Source organism: Pituophis catenifer, unplaced genomic scaffold (genome assembly GCF_029215685.1).
Source record: "Pituophis catenifer annectens isolate HBS135680 unplaced genomic scaffold, rPitCat1.0.hap2 SCAF_2, whole genome shotgun sequence".
NCBI lineage: Eukaryota > Metazoa > Chordata > Lepidosauria > Squamata > Colubridae > Pituophis > Pituophis catenifer.
In genome coordinates, this window is record NW_027256882.1 from 287,575,355 (window position 1) to 287,590,476 (window position 15,122).

General features: G+C 44.9%; 1 protein-coding gene across 4 annotated transcripts in view; it reads right to left on the reverse strand.

The window, feature by feature from the left end:
* Window positions 1-2,149: 2,149 nt before the first annotated feature.
* The window catches only part of ARK2N (arkadia (RNF111) N-terminal like PKA signaling regulator 2N), a 66,348-nt gene continuing 53,375 nt past the window's right edge, over window positions 2,150-15,122 (reverse strand). For 2 of the 4 annotated variants that reach the window (XM_070938962.1, XM_070938961.1), the window contains 4 exons: window positions 14,184-14,366; window positions 11,430-11,556; window positions 9,038-9,169; window positions 2,150-4,463 (listed from right to left, as the gene is read on the reverse strand). In XM_070938962.1, the coding sequence (XP_070795063.1) occupies window positions 4,277-4,463; window positions 9,038-9,169; window positions 11,430-11,556; window positions 14,184-14,366 (629 nt within the window). In that variant the 3' untranslated portion in view covers window positions 2,150-4,276. The remainder of the gene's footprint in view (window positions 4,464-9,037; window positions 9,170-11,429; window positions 11,557-14,183; window positions 14,367-15,122) is intronic. The other 2 variants (XM_070938964.1, XM_070938963.1) reach the window with 1 other exon arrangement.

Genomic DNA, 15,122 nt, shown 5'->3' on the forward strand with positions numbered 1-15,122 from the left:
CGAATAAAATCCTCCACTTTTTCTGGATTTGGGGGGAAAGTAGCACAAAGCTGCGCCAAAGGCCAGATTTCACCTGCTCCTAGTCTTCAGACACTCCCATCGGATCTGCTTCCCCTAAGTGTCGCTTCATGGTGTCACCGTTTGAGTGGGAAAATTGAAAGTGCGCAAGGGGACACAACTGCAATTCTGTGGACCTTCCCTCTCGGAGGTGGACTTCCCTTCGGCTATGAGGGGGGGGAGGAACCCAGCACTGTGTTATGGCCCATCGCGACTTTATGCACGCCTCGCACGTTATGGGGTAGCGCCCAAGCTAGGGAAGCGACCAATGACCTCGGTCTGATGATGTTCCCATGTGGAAATTATGGGATGGTCTCCTGGCTTGGAAGAACCTGATCTGGACACACCGGATCCTTAAGAACCACAAGATGGAAGGATGGGGATGAGCAACGATGAGGCTTTCGGACGTTGTGCTATTCGTGCGGGTTATGCATTTGGGCAACATCTGGACAGGTGCGTGCTGTCATCCCTAGGCCGGTCTCTCTTTTGACTAGGGAAGGGGGGGGGGACGTAAATACCCCCCTCCTGCCTGGTAGGAAATAAGACTCACGTTTCACAAGGTGTCACTTAAGGGAAAGAAGAGAACCTTCCTTAGGTCAAGAGATGCAGGGTTGCAATTCTTCCCCAAATCGGTTAGGATTTATGGTAGTTTTCAGACTATAAGACGCACCTAAATTTATAGGAGGAAAACAAGAAAAAAAAAGTTTTTGGCCTCCACATGTCGGATTTTCGCCCTCCCAGGCCCCAGAAGCACTCTGCATGGCTCATTTTTGCCAAAAACGGGCCCGTTTTTGCCAAAAACGCACCCATTTTTGGCCTGTGGAATGCTTCTGGGGGCCTGGGAGGGCGAAAATGCAACGCACGGAGGGCTATAAGACACATACGTTAGTATGGAATCAAGTTCATGTGAAGTGTTAGTACTGCTACCATGTTTCCCCGAAAATAAGTTCCTGTCTTATATTTTTTTGAACCCCGAAATAAGCGCTTGGCCTTATTTTCGGGGAGGTCTTATTATTTTGGGGCGCGTGAAGCAAGATGGGGCTCCTCTTGCCGTCTTACCTGATTTCCAGCTCTGTCTCCCTAACCCTAACTAGAGGAAATGTCGGGGACCGGCTGCGTATGTGTTTAAATATTTTCGAGGAGGGCTTATTTTGGGGGGGGGGGAAGGCTTATTTTAACGCATGCGCTCAAAAGCCCGATTGGGCTTATTATCAGGGGATGTCTTATTTTCAGGGAAACAGGGTAAATTTTCACCCACTTTTAGTGGGGGTGGGTGGGTGAAGGTGCGTCTTATACTCCGAAAAATACGGTAATTTCACATCCTGAAATCAACTTTAGGGGAGTGGGGTTCTAGTGTCAAGAGGGGAGGGGGTGTCCCACAAGGAGCTGGGCCTTTCTGAGTGTGCCTACCTGTGCTTGGGTATGGTTACCACAGCAGGTGCATTCCGAGGAACGCCGCTTCCGTTGACACCTGATATAATGGCCTCGCTCCATCAAGGTTGTTGAGGCACAAAGGTGCCAATTCCAGATCAAAATTCCGGGCCATTCGAATAGGCTCCCAAGCAACCCTGCAACCTGTTTCTTCCCTGGTTAAACGTTCCCTAGCCACCCCTAGCTGTTAAAAATCTCGCCATTCTGTAAAGGGGTTGTTGGTTCATTTGTCCTTTTTAAGGATGGATGAACCCCTCCGAATTTCGACATCCGACAGCTTTCAACCCACCCGTTTGGCTCCACCGAGTCTAACACAAGCCAACAGGATTTTTGTTAACTGAATGGGCTCGTGACCTGGGGGGTGGGGGGTGGGGGGTGCGTGTTTTAGCTCATGCTTCTGAATGCAGCGAAGGACAGGATGGTTCCAGGGTCTTTTATTTTTTTTAAAAAAACCCTGACCAAATGTAGGGTTGTTTCTCTCACAATTTTTTTTTTTAACCCAACTAAGCTTGCAGGGAAATTCTTCCTGATTTGTGAGCCTCGCCTTTCTAAAGGGGTGGGTGCAGGAAGAGAGAAAGCTTCCTTTAAAGCAGGGGTCTCCAACCTTGGCAACTTTTAAGACTTGTGGACTTCAACTCCCAGAATTCCTCAGCCAGTTGCTGGCTGAGGAATTCTGGGAGTTGAAGTCCACAAGTCTTAAAAGTTGCCAAGGTTGGAGACCCCTGCTTTAAATTACTATTCCCAGTATATGCAAAGGTTTGGTCCACTGACCGCCATTTGCTCCCCACAGAGAAGGCCAGTTTCTGAGGACACTTCACGTTCGAGTGGAATCATGCCATGAAATCTCTTGCTCATGTGTGCAAAGCGACCAGGAGAATTCAAGGAGGTGATACGCCTGTAACTATTGTTTCCTGACACTTTTTGGGAGTGTTTGAGGCCAGTTTGCTCAACGACATCAGCCCTTAGGTACAGAATAAGTGCCTCCATTATCCCCTTCTTATCTAAGAAGACAACTTAGCCTAAGGCCCAGGAGACCTTCTTACAAGCAAGCAGCAGCATCGTTCTTAATCCGGCGGCAAAATCCAGCTCAGTTTAAAACCAAAAACTCCGAAGAAGATCCGAGAGTCGAAAGAGACTGGAGTAAAATTAAAGCGCCGGTTTTCGTGTTAACGCTTTATAAAAAGCAAACGTACACAAATAAGCTGAAAAGGGGTTGAAATGAAGACTCCCGACCTTCCTCTGGTTATCTATCTGGGTTAACAGCAAAACGTTTCTGAGAAAACATTTAAATTAATTCGGGCAAAACAGCCTGTTCCTGCCTGGGTGCCATACCAATGCACACGTTGATTTTATTCCGATGTGCAGAGATCGGAGTCTTCCCTGTTTTTCTCCTCGGTTCCCAATTTACAGAGAGCTACCCTGAGAAGGAACAGAGCTGAGCCTCTTCCGGTCATATGGAAGAGAAAAAATTTCCAAAAATGGCATCTTGTGCTCAGCATCCCCCAAATCCCTCTAAGGTTTCTCAGCAACGAGCAGAATTTGAAGTGGGTTGACTTTTTAATGGCTTGTTTCAACCTTTTTGCGTGAAGGTAGCCTCTAGTTCTCAACCCCCCCCAAAACAAGGGTCTACAAATGTGGCAAGTTTAAGACATGTGGACTTCAACTCCCAGAATTCTTCAGCTAACCACGCTGGCTGGGGAATTCTGGGAGTTGAAGTCCACGAGTCTTATAACTTGCCAAGTTTGGAGACTCCTGCCCTACAATCATGTATCTATAACCCCACAGATATGGGATTAGAGCTACAACCCTCAAGCCACCTCTGTAAAATACAGATGATCAGAAAGAAGAAACTGCTTTGTTCCTTGTGCTCATCCTTTTCAAAAAGAAAGACACCAAAAAAAAAAAAGAGAGGATGTAACAAGCCAAGCCAAGTGACCAATAGGAATACAGTAGTATAAAGGGGGGTGGGGGAATAATAAGAAAATGCACTACTACTCTAAAACTCAAATCTGAGTGCAGCTGAAAATTCACTCCTGAATTTGAAACCAAATTGGAGGCCGTCGGTCTTTTGGGACCGAGCCTTGGTCCTTCTACGAGACTGAATCCGTTGGCCAGCTGGAGGCCCCTGGTCCTGACTCGCTGCTTGTTAAGCTTTCCCCCCCGCCCTCCCAATTACGCTACAATGAGGATACTCAGAACCGGGAGCCTGTTGGGCCAGCAGTGTCTTTTAATGCTTCGAACACTGCCAGAGATGAAGGAAAGGAAACCGGCAACATTCTTGCTTTCGTGGTGAATTTAAAGCAACTGGCATAGCTCTCTCTAACAGGGTGGGACCGAGAAGGTATCGTGGCTCCCATCCACCAGCACTCCGACAGAAAGACACAAGAGTTTAACAACAACAACAAACAAAAAAAAAAAAAACAACCAAACCATGGAAGCTTGTCTCTGAAGTTCAGTGTGCTATGCTTTCCGCCGACGGGAAGCTCCCTTTCGTTTTAAGCAAAAGTGTCGTTCTTCGTTCAAAGAAAGGTCTGAGTGACCTTGCAGTTCTAAAGGCAGGAGGAAAAGGGGGGCGGGGGGGCAGAGTCAGAGGAGGAATCTCCCCCCAAGGGAGTCTAAAGACTTCTCCCCCAAAAAAAATCACCTCTTGGAGCAGATGCTTTGGACACCAAGGCGATATCCAGAAACGTCTGTGCCACAAAAAGGGAAAGGACTAAATAACTAAAAAAAAAAAAAAAAAAGGAAAAGAAAAATGAAAAAGAAAAACCACAGTGAAAAAATTACTGCATTACAGTAAGTATTTCCGTCGGCTGTCCTCGTCCAGCGTCAGATCTACCACTTCGGGGGGCGAAGACCAATTCTGCGGAGGAGGAGCCACACCTGTCCATGTTTCTGATTGCCGGGGACACTGCAGACCTGAGCCGTGTTTCCGGGAAGACACCGTCTGAATCACGCCTCCGCGAGGATGGACGTATCTGGGATCAAAGCAAAGGGAGACACGGTCTTGAATATGCCTGGTGAGCTTCCTTGGGTGAACGCGGAATATGCCTCGATCATAGGCATGGCTGCCCCAAGTCCCGCTGGGAGAGAGACGGGTGGTTTTAAAACCTACTAAATTAAATCCTAAATAAATCGATTTTATTTGGTGGGTTTAAAACCTACTAAAATCTACTAAACAAATCCTCGATTTAACAACAGTTCATTTAGTTCAACGTTACAACAGTGACTGATGACCGTTTTTTTCAGTGATGAGCTTTGCAGCATCCCTATTGGTCACGGGATCAAAATTCGGACGCTCGGCAACTGGTTCGTACTTATGACCGTTGCTGTGTCCCAAGGTCCCCTTTTGCGACCTTTGGACAAGCAAAGTCAACGGGGAAACCAGGTTCACTTAAAACAACCGGGTTAGTAACTTATCGACCGCAGTGATTCACTTAACAACGGTGGCAAGGAAGGTCGTACAAGGGGGCAAAACTCACTTAAAGAATGCCTCACTTCACAACAGAGATTTTGGGCTCAGTTGTGGTCGTAAGTCGAGGTCTGCCTGTAAATACAAGCAGGTGGCGAATGGTTTAAGCTGGCTAAATTGAGAAACATCAAAGGTTCATTTTGGTTAAATTGTGTTGTGGCCCCGCCCTCTGAACCTGTCCCATCGGAGGAAGAAAGCTCCGAGCATGAGGAAGAGGAGTCAGCCAGGCCTCCCTCTCCAGGCCCCTCCCCTCTGGCACTGTCTCAGGAGCCGGCCGAGGGAGAGGAGATTAGCCGGGAGACAGGTGGCTCGGATGAGAGCAGAGGAGAAACATCATTCCTGGACGCACGCCTCCGAAGGCGTGATAAACGATTGCAGCAGCTCAGGAGGCGTGCTAGGGATTAGAACTGAGGCACTGGACCACACCCCAGAGACTATATAATAGAGGGTGGTGGCCAGTGATCCCTGTGACGAACAAAACTAACCTTGGATAGTCACTAAAGCCTCGTCCGGAACTGCTGAGAGAAATATTATTCTGATTGGACTTTTTGTACGCTAAGTATCTTATCTTTCTGTTTTGTGGAAATAAATGCACTTGGCAGACGGTGTGTAAATCGCTGCCAAGTTGGAGATAAGACCTGGGTGTGTGCCAAAGTGTTTCCTTAACCCTCGGCTGGCTGTGTTTGTGTGTGTGTGTGGACGGGGACAGATCAAATTGGTCAACCAACCTCCATTATGTTTTGGGGTGACACTTGTCACTTCCGAATGTCTTGCCTGCTGGCAGACAAGAAGGGAAGGCACCAGTGGTGAAATCTAAAATTTGTTACTACCGGTTCTGTGGGCGTGGCTTGGTGGGGGGGGGGTAATGTGACTGGGTGGGCGTGGCCTTTTTTTTTTTTTTAACTTTTCAAACCATTTTTTCTACAAGCTCTTCGGCGAAGAGCTTGTAAAAAAATGCTTTCAAAAGGCTCTGACGATCCCAGCTGAGTTGCCTGATCGGCAGAGGCTTTTTAAAAAAACTCAGCTGGGATCGTCAGAGGCATTTAAAAGAAAAAAACCCTTTTTTTCTTTTAAATGCCTCTGACGATCCAAGCTGAGTTGCCTGATCAAAAAAGCCTCTGACGATCAGGCAACTCAGTTTGGATCGTCAGAGGCTTTTAAAAGAAAAAAAGGGTTTTTTTCTTTTAAAAAGCCTTTGACGATCCCAGCTGAGCCGCGCGATCATCAGAGGCTCTTTTTTTTTTTACTTTTAAAAGCATTTTTTCCGCCGAAGGGGTTGTAGAAAAAATGCTTTTAAAAGTAAAAAAAAAAAAGAAAAAAAGCCTCTGATGATTGTGCGGCTCAGCTGGGCATGGGGGGGGGGGGCAGGGATTTTTGCTACTGGTTCTCCGAACCACCTGCCTCCATCGCTACCAGATTGGGTGATCTGATCCGAACCGGGAGCATTTCACCCCTGGAAGGTACCAAGTGGGATGGGAAGGTCAAACCATATGGGAGGCAAATATGAAAATGATAAGAGCCAATAAGCAGTGGTGGGCAACTATGGCCCCTTTACCAGCTGTGGACTTCAACTCCCAGAATATATATATTTTCATTCATTCATTCATTCATTCATTCATTCATTCATTCATTCATGCATTCATTCTCTGAGCCTCTTCATTTTTGCAGTATGGATTATCCTTATCTTACAACCATTCATTTCACGACCACTGAATTAATTGCTGAATGAAATCTATACACTGCCCTTCTCACTGCAACAGTGACTCTCTTTACGACAGGGCTGAAAAAAGTGACTCATGCATTTTTGACTGTCAGTGTCCTGTGTGTGTGTGTGTGTGTGTGTGTGTGTGTCATGTGATACAAAATGCAGGCAGAGGTTTATGATGGTCGCAGAGCCCTGGGATCACATGATCATTATTTGTGATCTTATTAAAGGGGACTTCTGACAGAATCAATGGGGGGTGGGGGTGGGGCACATTAATATAACAATCTTGTGAATCGATTCACACCGGCAGGGGAAAAGGTGATTAAATTGAGTGCAACTTGCTTAACAACCATATCGCTTAGTGATGGAAGGTTCGGTTCTGGTTGTGGTTGTAAGTTGAGGATTGCCTGTCCCTTTCTGTTAGCTTTGGAGGCTTGTTTCAACAGCTCGGGGGAAGAAAAATTTTTCCATTTCTTCACTCCCCAGGAGCCCTTTAAGTTTAAATCTTAATATTATTGGCAGGAGGTTCAACTAGAATTCACTGCACCCTATAAATAACCTTCAGGGGAACTGAAAGGCTGCCTTTCTAGGCTGAACATTTAATTTGATTCAGATCTCTCCTCCCAAGGAAGGGAACACCTAAAGGGGAAAGATCTTTTTGTGTGAACCTTTAATGGTTAATGTCTCAGGAGATTCTCAGTCCTCCAGGTCATGGTTGTCCCAAAGGTGCTTTTTCAAGAGGCAACTGGACTTTCTGGCTTTTTCTTTGAAGACGTTTCGCTTCTCATCCAAGAAGCTTCTTCAGCTCTGGCCGGATGGTGGGGTATGGAAGGATTTATATTCCTTGCAGACAGCTGGTCATTTGCATCCATTTTGAGGGTCCTTGAAGCACTTGGAGGTTTTTCTGTGTCCTTAGGGTCACCTGAGCAGGGCTTCTGGTTCAGGGGTGGGTTTTAAATTTTTTTACCACCGGTTCTGTGGGCGTGGCTTATTTTGTGGGTGTGGCTTGGAGGTCATGTGACTAGGTGGGCGTGGCTACCTGGTCAGAGTCATTTCTGGAAGGTCCTCACACTTACGACCAGTCCTCGCACTTACGACCCGACTCATTTGTTTGCTTTTAACACTGATCAGCTGTTGGGCAGCCCTTTGAAGCTCCGCGGCAAGAGTTTAAACAGTTTTTTTCCCTCTAGCCAGCAGCTGGGACTCAGGAGGCAGCAATAGATTGGGGGTGGGACCAAATAAAAGGTAAGAATAACATTGGGGGGAGTGGGGGGGGAGAACCGGTTCGGTGACGTCATATCATCACCGCTACCGGCTCGGCCGAACCGGACTGAACCAGGAGGAACCCACCACTGTTCTGGTTCCTGTAGTCAACGACCCTCTGAAAAGGTGCAAATGACCAGCTGTCTGCAAGGAGGATAAATCCTTCCATTCCCCACCATCCAGTCAGAGCCAAAGAAGCTTCATGGATGAGAAGCGAAACGTCTTCAAAGAAAAACCAGAAAGTCTTGAAAAAAGCATCTTTGGGAAAAAGCATCTTCTGCAGGCAACAAAAACATAACCCCAAAAGGCTAACCTTAGTTAATTAGTTAACCTAACTCAAAGCTTAACCTTTAATAGTTAAGACCTGTTATGGCAGAGATCTCCAAACTTGGTAACTTTAAAACTTGTGGGCTTCAACTCCCAGAATTCTCCAGCCAGTCAGCCAGGGAATTCTGAGAATTGAAGTCCACAAGTCTTAGAATAGAATAGAATAGAATAGAATAGAATAACAGAGCTGGAAGGGACCTTGGAGGTCTTCTAGTCCAACCCCCTTAGGCAGGAACCCCTACACCACTTCAGACAAATGGTTATCTAATCTCTTCTTAAAAACTTCCAGTGTTGGAGCATTTACAACTTCTGGAGGCAAGTTGTTCCACTGATTAATTGTTCTAACTGTCAGGAAATTCCTCCTTAGTTCTAAGTTGCTTCTCTCCTTGATTCCTTTCTACCCATTGCTTCTTGTTATACTCTCAGGTGCTTTGGAGAATAGCTTGACTCCCTCTTCTTTGGAGCAGCCCCTGAGATATCGGAACACTGCTATCATGTCTCCCCTAGTCCTTCTTTTCATTAAACTAGACATATCCAGTTCCTGCAACTGTTCTTCGTATGTTTTAGCCTCCAGTCCCCTAATCCTCTTGGTTGCTCTTCTCTGCACTCTTTCTAGAGTCTCCACATCTTTTTTACATCGTGGCGACCAAAACTGGATGCAGGATTCCAAGTGTGGCCTCTTCAAGTTGTCAAGTTTGGAGACCTCTGCGCTACGTGGGAGAATGAACACGATTCTGCAAGTTTGGCTTCAACCGAAAAACGGAGGAAATAGCTTGTTTTGGCACCTGTGCTCATAGAGTTCTTCACTCTTGCTGCTCGCCTTTCCTTTTGGCAGCTCAATGGTTTTCTCTGCCTTCATCTCACTTCTCCCTATGTCTGGGATTCTCTGTCCCCCTGCTCCTTGAGAGGCTTCGTTCCTGTTTCAAAAAAAGATCTCTTTATACTTCTTGCACTTCTCTCCTGTTAGGGTGACTCTGCTCTGACTGGATGGTTTAAGGTTTTAAGCAGTTTTGTCACAGCTGCCATGTGCTTTTATGTACTCTCATAAGCCTGGCATTCCATGTGTTTTTTTTGTTTTTTTTAAACTGCTAGATAAATGCTGCTTCTACATCTGAAATTAATCTGAAAAGGAACAAGCCATCTGGCGTGTCTACGGAGATTCTCAATCATCCAGGTCATGGTGGCCCCTGAAGGTGCTTTTTCAAGAGGCAACTGGATTTTCTTAGTTTTTCCTTTTATTATTATTATTATTATTATTATAATTTTATTTCTATACCGCCCTTCTCCTGCGGGACTCAGGGCGGTGTACAGCCAGGATAAAACATTGCATATAAAATTTAAAAACAATTTAAAAAACAATTAAATAATTTCGGCCCAAGATATTAAAAACAACCCAATTAAAACCAAATTCAATTAAAACTGAGAGGATGGGATCAAGCCAGCCCAGCTAGATGGAATAGGTGTGTTTTCAGGGCCCGACGAAAAGTCCGGAGGTCTGATATCGTGCGTATCTCAGGGGGTAGGTCATTCCAGAGGGCAGGTGCTGCCACAGAGAAGGCTCTGTCTTCCTTGAAGACGTCTCGCTTCTCATCTAAGAAGCTGCTTCAGTTCTGAATTTTTCAAGAGGCAACTGGACTTCCTTTGTTTTTCCTTGAAAACATTTCGCTTCTCATCCACGAAGCTTCTTTAGTTCTGACTCTTCAGAACGGAAGAAACTTCGTGGATGAGAAGCTTCTTCAGTTCTGAATTTTTTCAAGAGGCAACTGGACTTCGTTTGTTTTTATTTATTATTTATTATCTATTTTTATTTATTTATTTATTTATTTATTTATTTATTTATTTATTTATTTATTTATTTATTTATTTATTGGTTCGATTTATATACCGCCCTTATCCGGAGACTCAGGGCGGCTTACAATGCGTTAAGCAATAACCTTCATACTTTTGTATATACCTGCTTAGTAGGGCTTTTGGGGGGCCCCAAGCGGTGTTCTTTTTTATACAAAGTCAGCTTATTGCCCCCACAATCCGGGTCCTCATTTTACCTACCTCGGAAGGATGGAAGTCTGAGTCAACCTTGAGCCTGGTGGGATTTGAACTTGCAGTAATTGCAGGCAGCTGGTGCTACTTAACAGCACTTTAGTCTGCTACGCCACCAAGGCTCTTTTCCTTGAAAACATTTCGCTTCTCATCCAAGAAGCTTCTTCAGTTGTGACTTCATTTTTTAGTAAAAGGTGATATGATTATAGTTAGAATAAGTGATAGAAATAAGAGAAGGGGGAATGTTAGTGTAGACACTTTTATATAATATAAGTAACAGTAAGCGAAAACATGGAATAATTGAATAATGACAGATTGCAACTTATTATAATTGTGTATCATTATTAGAAATATATAAGTTGATTGAAGGTAATAACTATGATTAATTTTACTAGTTTTATTTGTATTAGAATATATGCCACACTGTCCACGCACTGATTTGTAAAAAAAATAAAAAACTTTTTAAAAAAGAACTGAAGAAGCTTCTTAGATGAGAAGCGAGACGTCTTCAAGGAAACCCTCCATGGCTTAGGGCCCGGTTATTTACAAGACCACCTTCTGCCACCGATAACCTCCCACTGGCCAATTCACTCCCACAGAGAGGGCCTCTTCAGGGTGACGTCGGTCAAGCAATGTCGACTGACGACCCCCAGGGGGAGAGCCTTCTCTGTGGGGGCACCCGCCCTCTGGAACGAGCTACCCCCAGGAATACGACTGATCCTGGACCTCCGGACCTTCCGTCAAGCTTTGAAGACTTTCGTATTTCAGCAAACTGGGCTGGCTTAAAATTTTAATGGGTTATTTTAGGGTAATGGGGTTTAATTTTTGGGAAGCCAATTCGATTTAATTCTGTTTTTAAATTATTTTAAATTTTATATTGTATGTATTTTAATTTTGGCTGTTCACCGCCCTGAGTCCTTCGGGAGAAGGGTGGTATACAAATTTAAATAATAAATAATAAATAAATAAATAAAAACACAGCAAGTCCAGCTGCCTTTTGAAAAAAGCTATCTGCAGGCAACGAAAACGTAACCCCCAAAGCCGAACTTTCTTCGTTTTGAAAACTTATTCCAGCTTTTTAATGATAGTCAGAGTGAAAAACCAGAAGCAAAAGGGGGAAAAAAAACTAATAAGCACCTTGCATGCTCTTGAACTCCTACAATTTCCACTTCGCTATCAGAGGAGGCAACGTTAATTTCTTCATTGACCTGGGAGTGGCTGGTGGGAAGTTTGTTGCTTGCCAGGAACTCAGCATCCAGATGATCTATGGGAAAGAAACCAACAGGAATCAGCCAACTAAAGACTCAGCAGCTGGAAAAGCTTCACTGATCAGATAAATCAAAGATCCTACTCAATACAGCACGGCTGCAAACCGCAGGGCTACTTTTAAAACAATGCAAAGCAAATTGTTGTGACCCCGACTCCTGAGCCTGTCCTAACAGAGGAAGAGGACTCAGAAGGTGATGGGGAGGAACTGACAAGGCCTCCCTCTCCAGGACCCTCCTCTCTGGCAATGCCTCAGGTTCCATCCGAAGGCCAGGAGGAACAGCCTGGGATGTGCCAGGAGGAAGGCATATCGGAGCACCAATTGATAGGGAGCGAGGAGGATGAATCCTGGCTTGATCCCAGGCAGCGTCGGAGGGAGAAGCGTGCGCAGCAACGGAAGAGGCGTGGGAGGGCCAGAGATTGAGCTGAGTCACGGAGCCACGCCCCACCAGGAATAAAAGTGGGTGGGATTGCTCTTCAGGCTTTGTGACGGACAAAGTTAAACCCTGAAAGTCACATCGTGATCTCTGAAATTCGGCTTGGATATATTTTGGACTGAACATTGACTAAACTCTTGTCTCGTGGATAATTTGTTGCTCCTGGAACGGACTGAAGATAAGTCCTCTTCTGCTTTATGGGAGTGAAAACGGTCTTGGCAGGCATTCGGCTGTTTGCTGCCAAAACCTTGGTCTGCCAAGAATTCTAATCTGTTTACCTAATAAAATATTGGCAGGCGTGCTTGGTATTACATTGCCTGTGTGAGGAAGGGGGACAGAACACAAATTCTGCATAGAATAGAATGGAATGGAATGGAATCTGGAGGGAACCTTGGAGGTCTTCTAGTCCAACCCCCTGCTCAAGCAGGAGAACAGATGCCATTTCAGATAAGTGACTGTCCAGACCAGGGGTGCCAAACTCAAGGCTGGGGTGCTTAAAACTGGTCCATCCTGGAAACAGTGAAGGACCGGCCCGCAGTGCCTCGTCCAATGAAAACGGAGCCTGGGCGGGCCACGCACAGCCTCCCCGAGCTCTGTTTTCGCTGGCAGAGGGATGCAGGAGGCTGTCGCCGTCGAAAACGGAATCTCGATGAGTGACATCGAGCTGGCCATGACCCCAGGCCTCCTTTGTTGCTCTTCTCTGCACGCTTTCTAGAGTCTCTACATCTTTTTTACATCATGGCGACCAAAAGTGAATGCAGCATTCCAAGTGTGGCTTACTAAGGCACTATAAAGTGGTATTAACACTTCACGTGATCTTGAGTCTATCCCTCTGTTTATGCAGCCTAGAACCGTGTTGTTTCTTCTTCTATATTGGAGTCTCCAGACAATAGAGAACAGAGCAGATTGATGGGGCTGTCTAAAAAACATGGCAGCGGACAAACATCAGGTGGTAAATACATTTATGTACTGCCAGCAATTCTTAAAAAGAATTTGCTACAAAGTAGAATGGCGTTTTAACCATATTTCTGCATTCAGTGCAAATTGAACATTGTCGGATTGTATTACATTTTGAAAAGAAGAGACATTTATTGCATTTCTCTTCCGCTGATGGGAGTCATCCAAAAATACAGCTCAGAGCAGCAGTAGCCTCCGCATTAATTTAAATAAATTCCCAGCCTGTCTTTTTTTTTTTTCTACTTTGTACGTATTGTGGCTTACAAATATAAAATTCAACCGATCCACTGAAATATCAATTTAAAAACAAACTGTCTCCTGAAACTATAGTTTTCTTCTCATTAGCTACACTAATGAGTCTCCTTAAGCCCCGGAAACAAAGCAGGATGACACGTGGCAGAAATAAGAAATAAGCTTCAATGCTTATTATAAAGTTAGTCGAGGACTACCGGTATTCATTTGAAATCCCCAATTTCCATGACGTTTGACATTAACAACTGCAGAGATTCACTTAACAACTGTGGCAAGACAGGTCGTAAAATGTGTCAAAATTCACTTAACAACTGTCTCGTTTTGCAGTAGAAATTTGGGACTCAGTTGTGGTCCAGGAACACCTGTACTGCAGGTAGGCAGATGTCTTTCTGTGCAGGTATTAGTAGAGGATCTAGGTCGGGATCGTGTGATTCCACATAGAAAGAGAAGTACTGTATTTTTCGGAGTATAAAACACACCTTTCCCCCCCCCTTAAAAGGGGGTGAAAATTTAGGTGCGTCTTATACACCGAATGTAGCCCTGCCCAGCCACTGGCCCCCACCCTTTGGCCTCTGCTTCCCAGCAGTTTACCTCCTTGCAGCAAGCAGCAACAGCTCCTTTCAGCTTCAGCACAGCCTAATTAGCACAAGTTGATTGGATTGGCCTCCCGACTCTCAGCTGTTTTGTTTGGGCCTCTGCTGCTTGCTGCAAGGAGGTAAATTGCTGGGAGCAGATTTTTTTTTTCTTGTGCTAATCAAGCTATGCTGAAAACGAAAATGAAAGTAAAGCAGGCTGTTTGCTGCAATGAGGCAAAATTGCTGGGGGGGGGGGCAGAGGCAGATTTCTTTTTCTTGTTTTCCTCACCAAAAAAGGTAGGTGCGTCTTATAAGTCCAGAGCGCCTTATACTCCGAAAAATACGGTAAACCTCAAGAGGAAGCACCAGGTCCTAGCAAGACCAATGAAATGTGTTCTACCCACTTGTCTCAGCATTCAGCTCTTCCAGCAGCCCTCTCGTCCGCCAGGTAGGCTCAGCGTTCTGGTTAGCGACGGTGCTGTTGTGCTCTTGAACGGCTGCGGCTGCCAAAAGATTGTCCACGTTCACCACTTCTGGGTCAGAGTTTGTGTCCGAGATATCGTAATGGGGCACGACGGGAGGTCCGTCTGGAAAGGAAAGGAAACCTAGAGAGCTCAGTGACGACACCGCATGAGATACAAGCAGAAAAAGATCGACGGCATTGGCTGTGAACCCAACATGTGAGCATTTCAAAATAAACGGCACGTCAATATGAACTGTTGCAATGATACACATGAATAAAATGCTTAATGTAAAAACTTAGGAAATGAATACATGAAACAGGCAGCTGTCCTTCCCATCAAATCATAGATCCCGAATTCTGTCACGGGAATTAGATAAGATGATTTCTTTTTTTTTTTTTTTTTTAAAGAGGGTGTAGGCATATCTGTGTGGAAAATGGCTGGTTAAATCTAATGCATTTCAAATATATGTCTATACTGAATGTATTCTGATCCGCTGACTATACTGCATGCTATTTTGGTTTTAGAGTGTTCCGTTTAGAAAAATAGAACTCTGATATTAAACACTTCATATGGTCGATCTGACATCTTACAGTCTTAAAAGACAAAGAATGGGCAAATCATCATTTTTCAGGTCATTCATCTACGCCCCCTTAGATCAAAAAGAATTTGATCCCTTTTTTTTTTCAAGTTGCAGTTATTTGTTATTTAGCATGGAAGGACTATAAAACAAAATTGCAGATGAAATTTTGAAGCAGAACACATAACAGGCCTATTCCCAAACTAGCCGCGCTGGTAACAATTATCTATTAATACAAAAGAGGGAGAGAAATTAAATAAAAAGGCACTGGTTTTGTGACACAAAGTCAATGGCCCAATTCA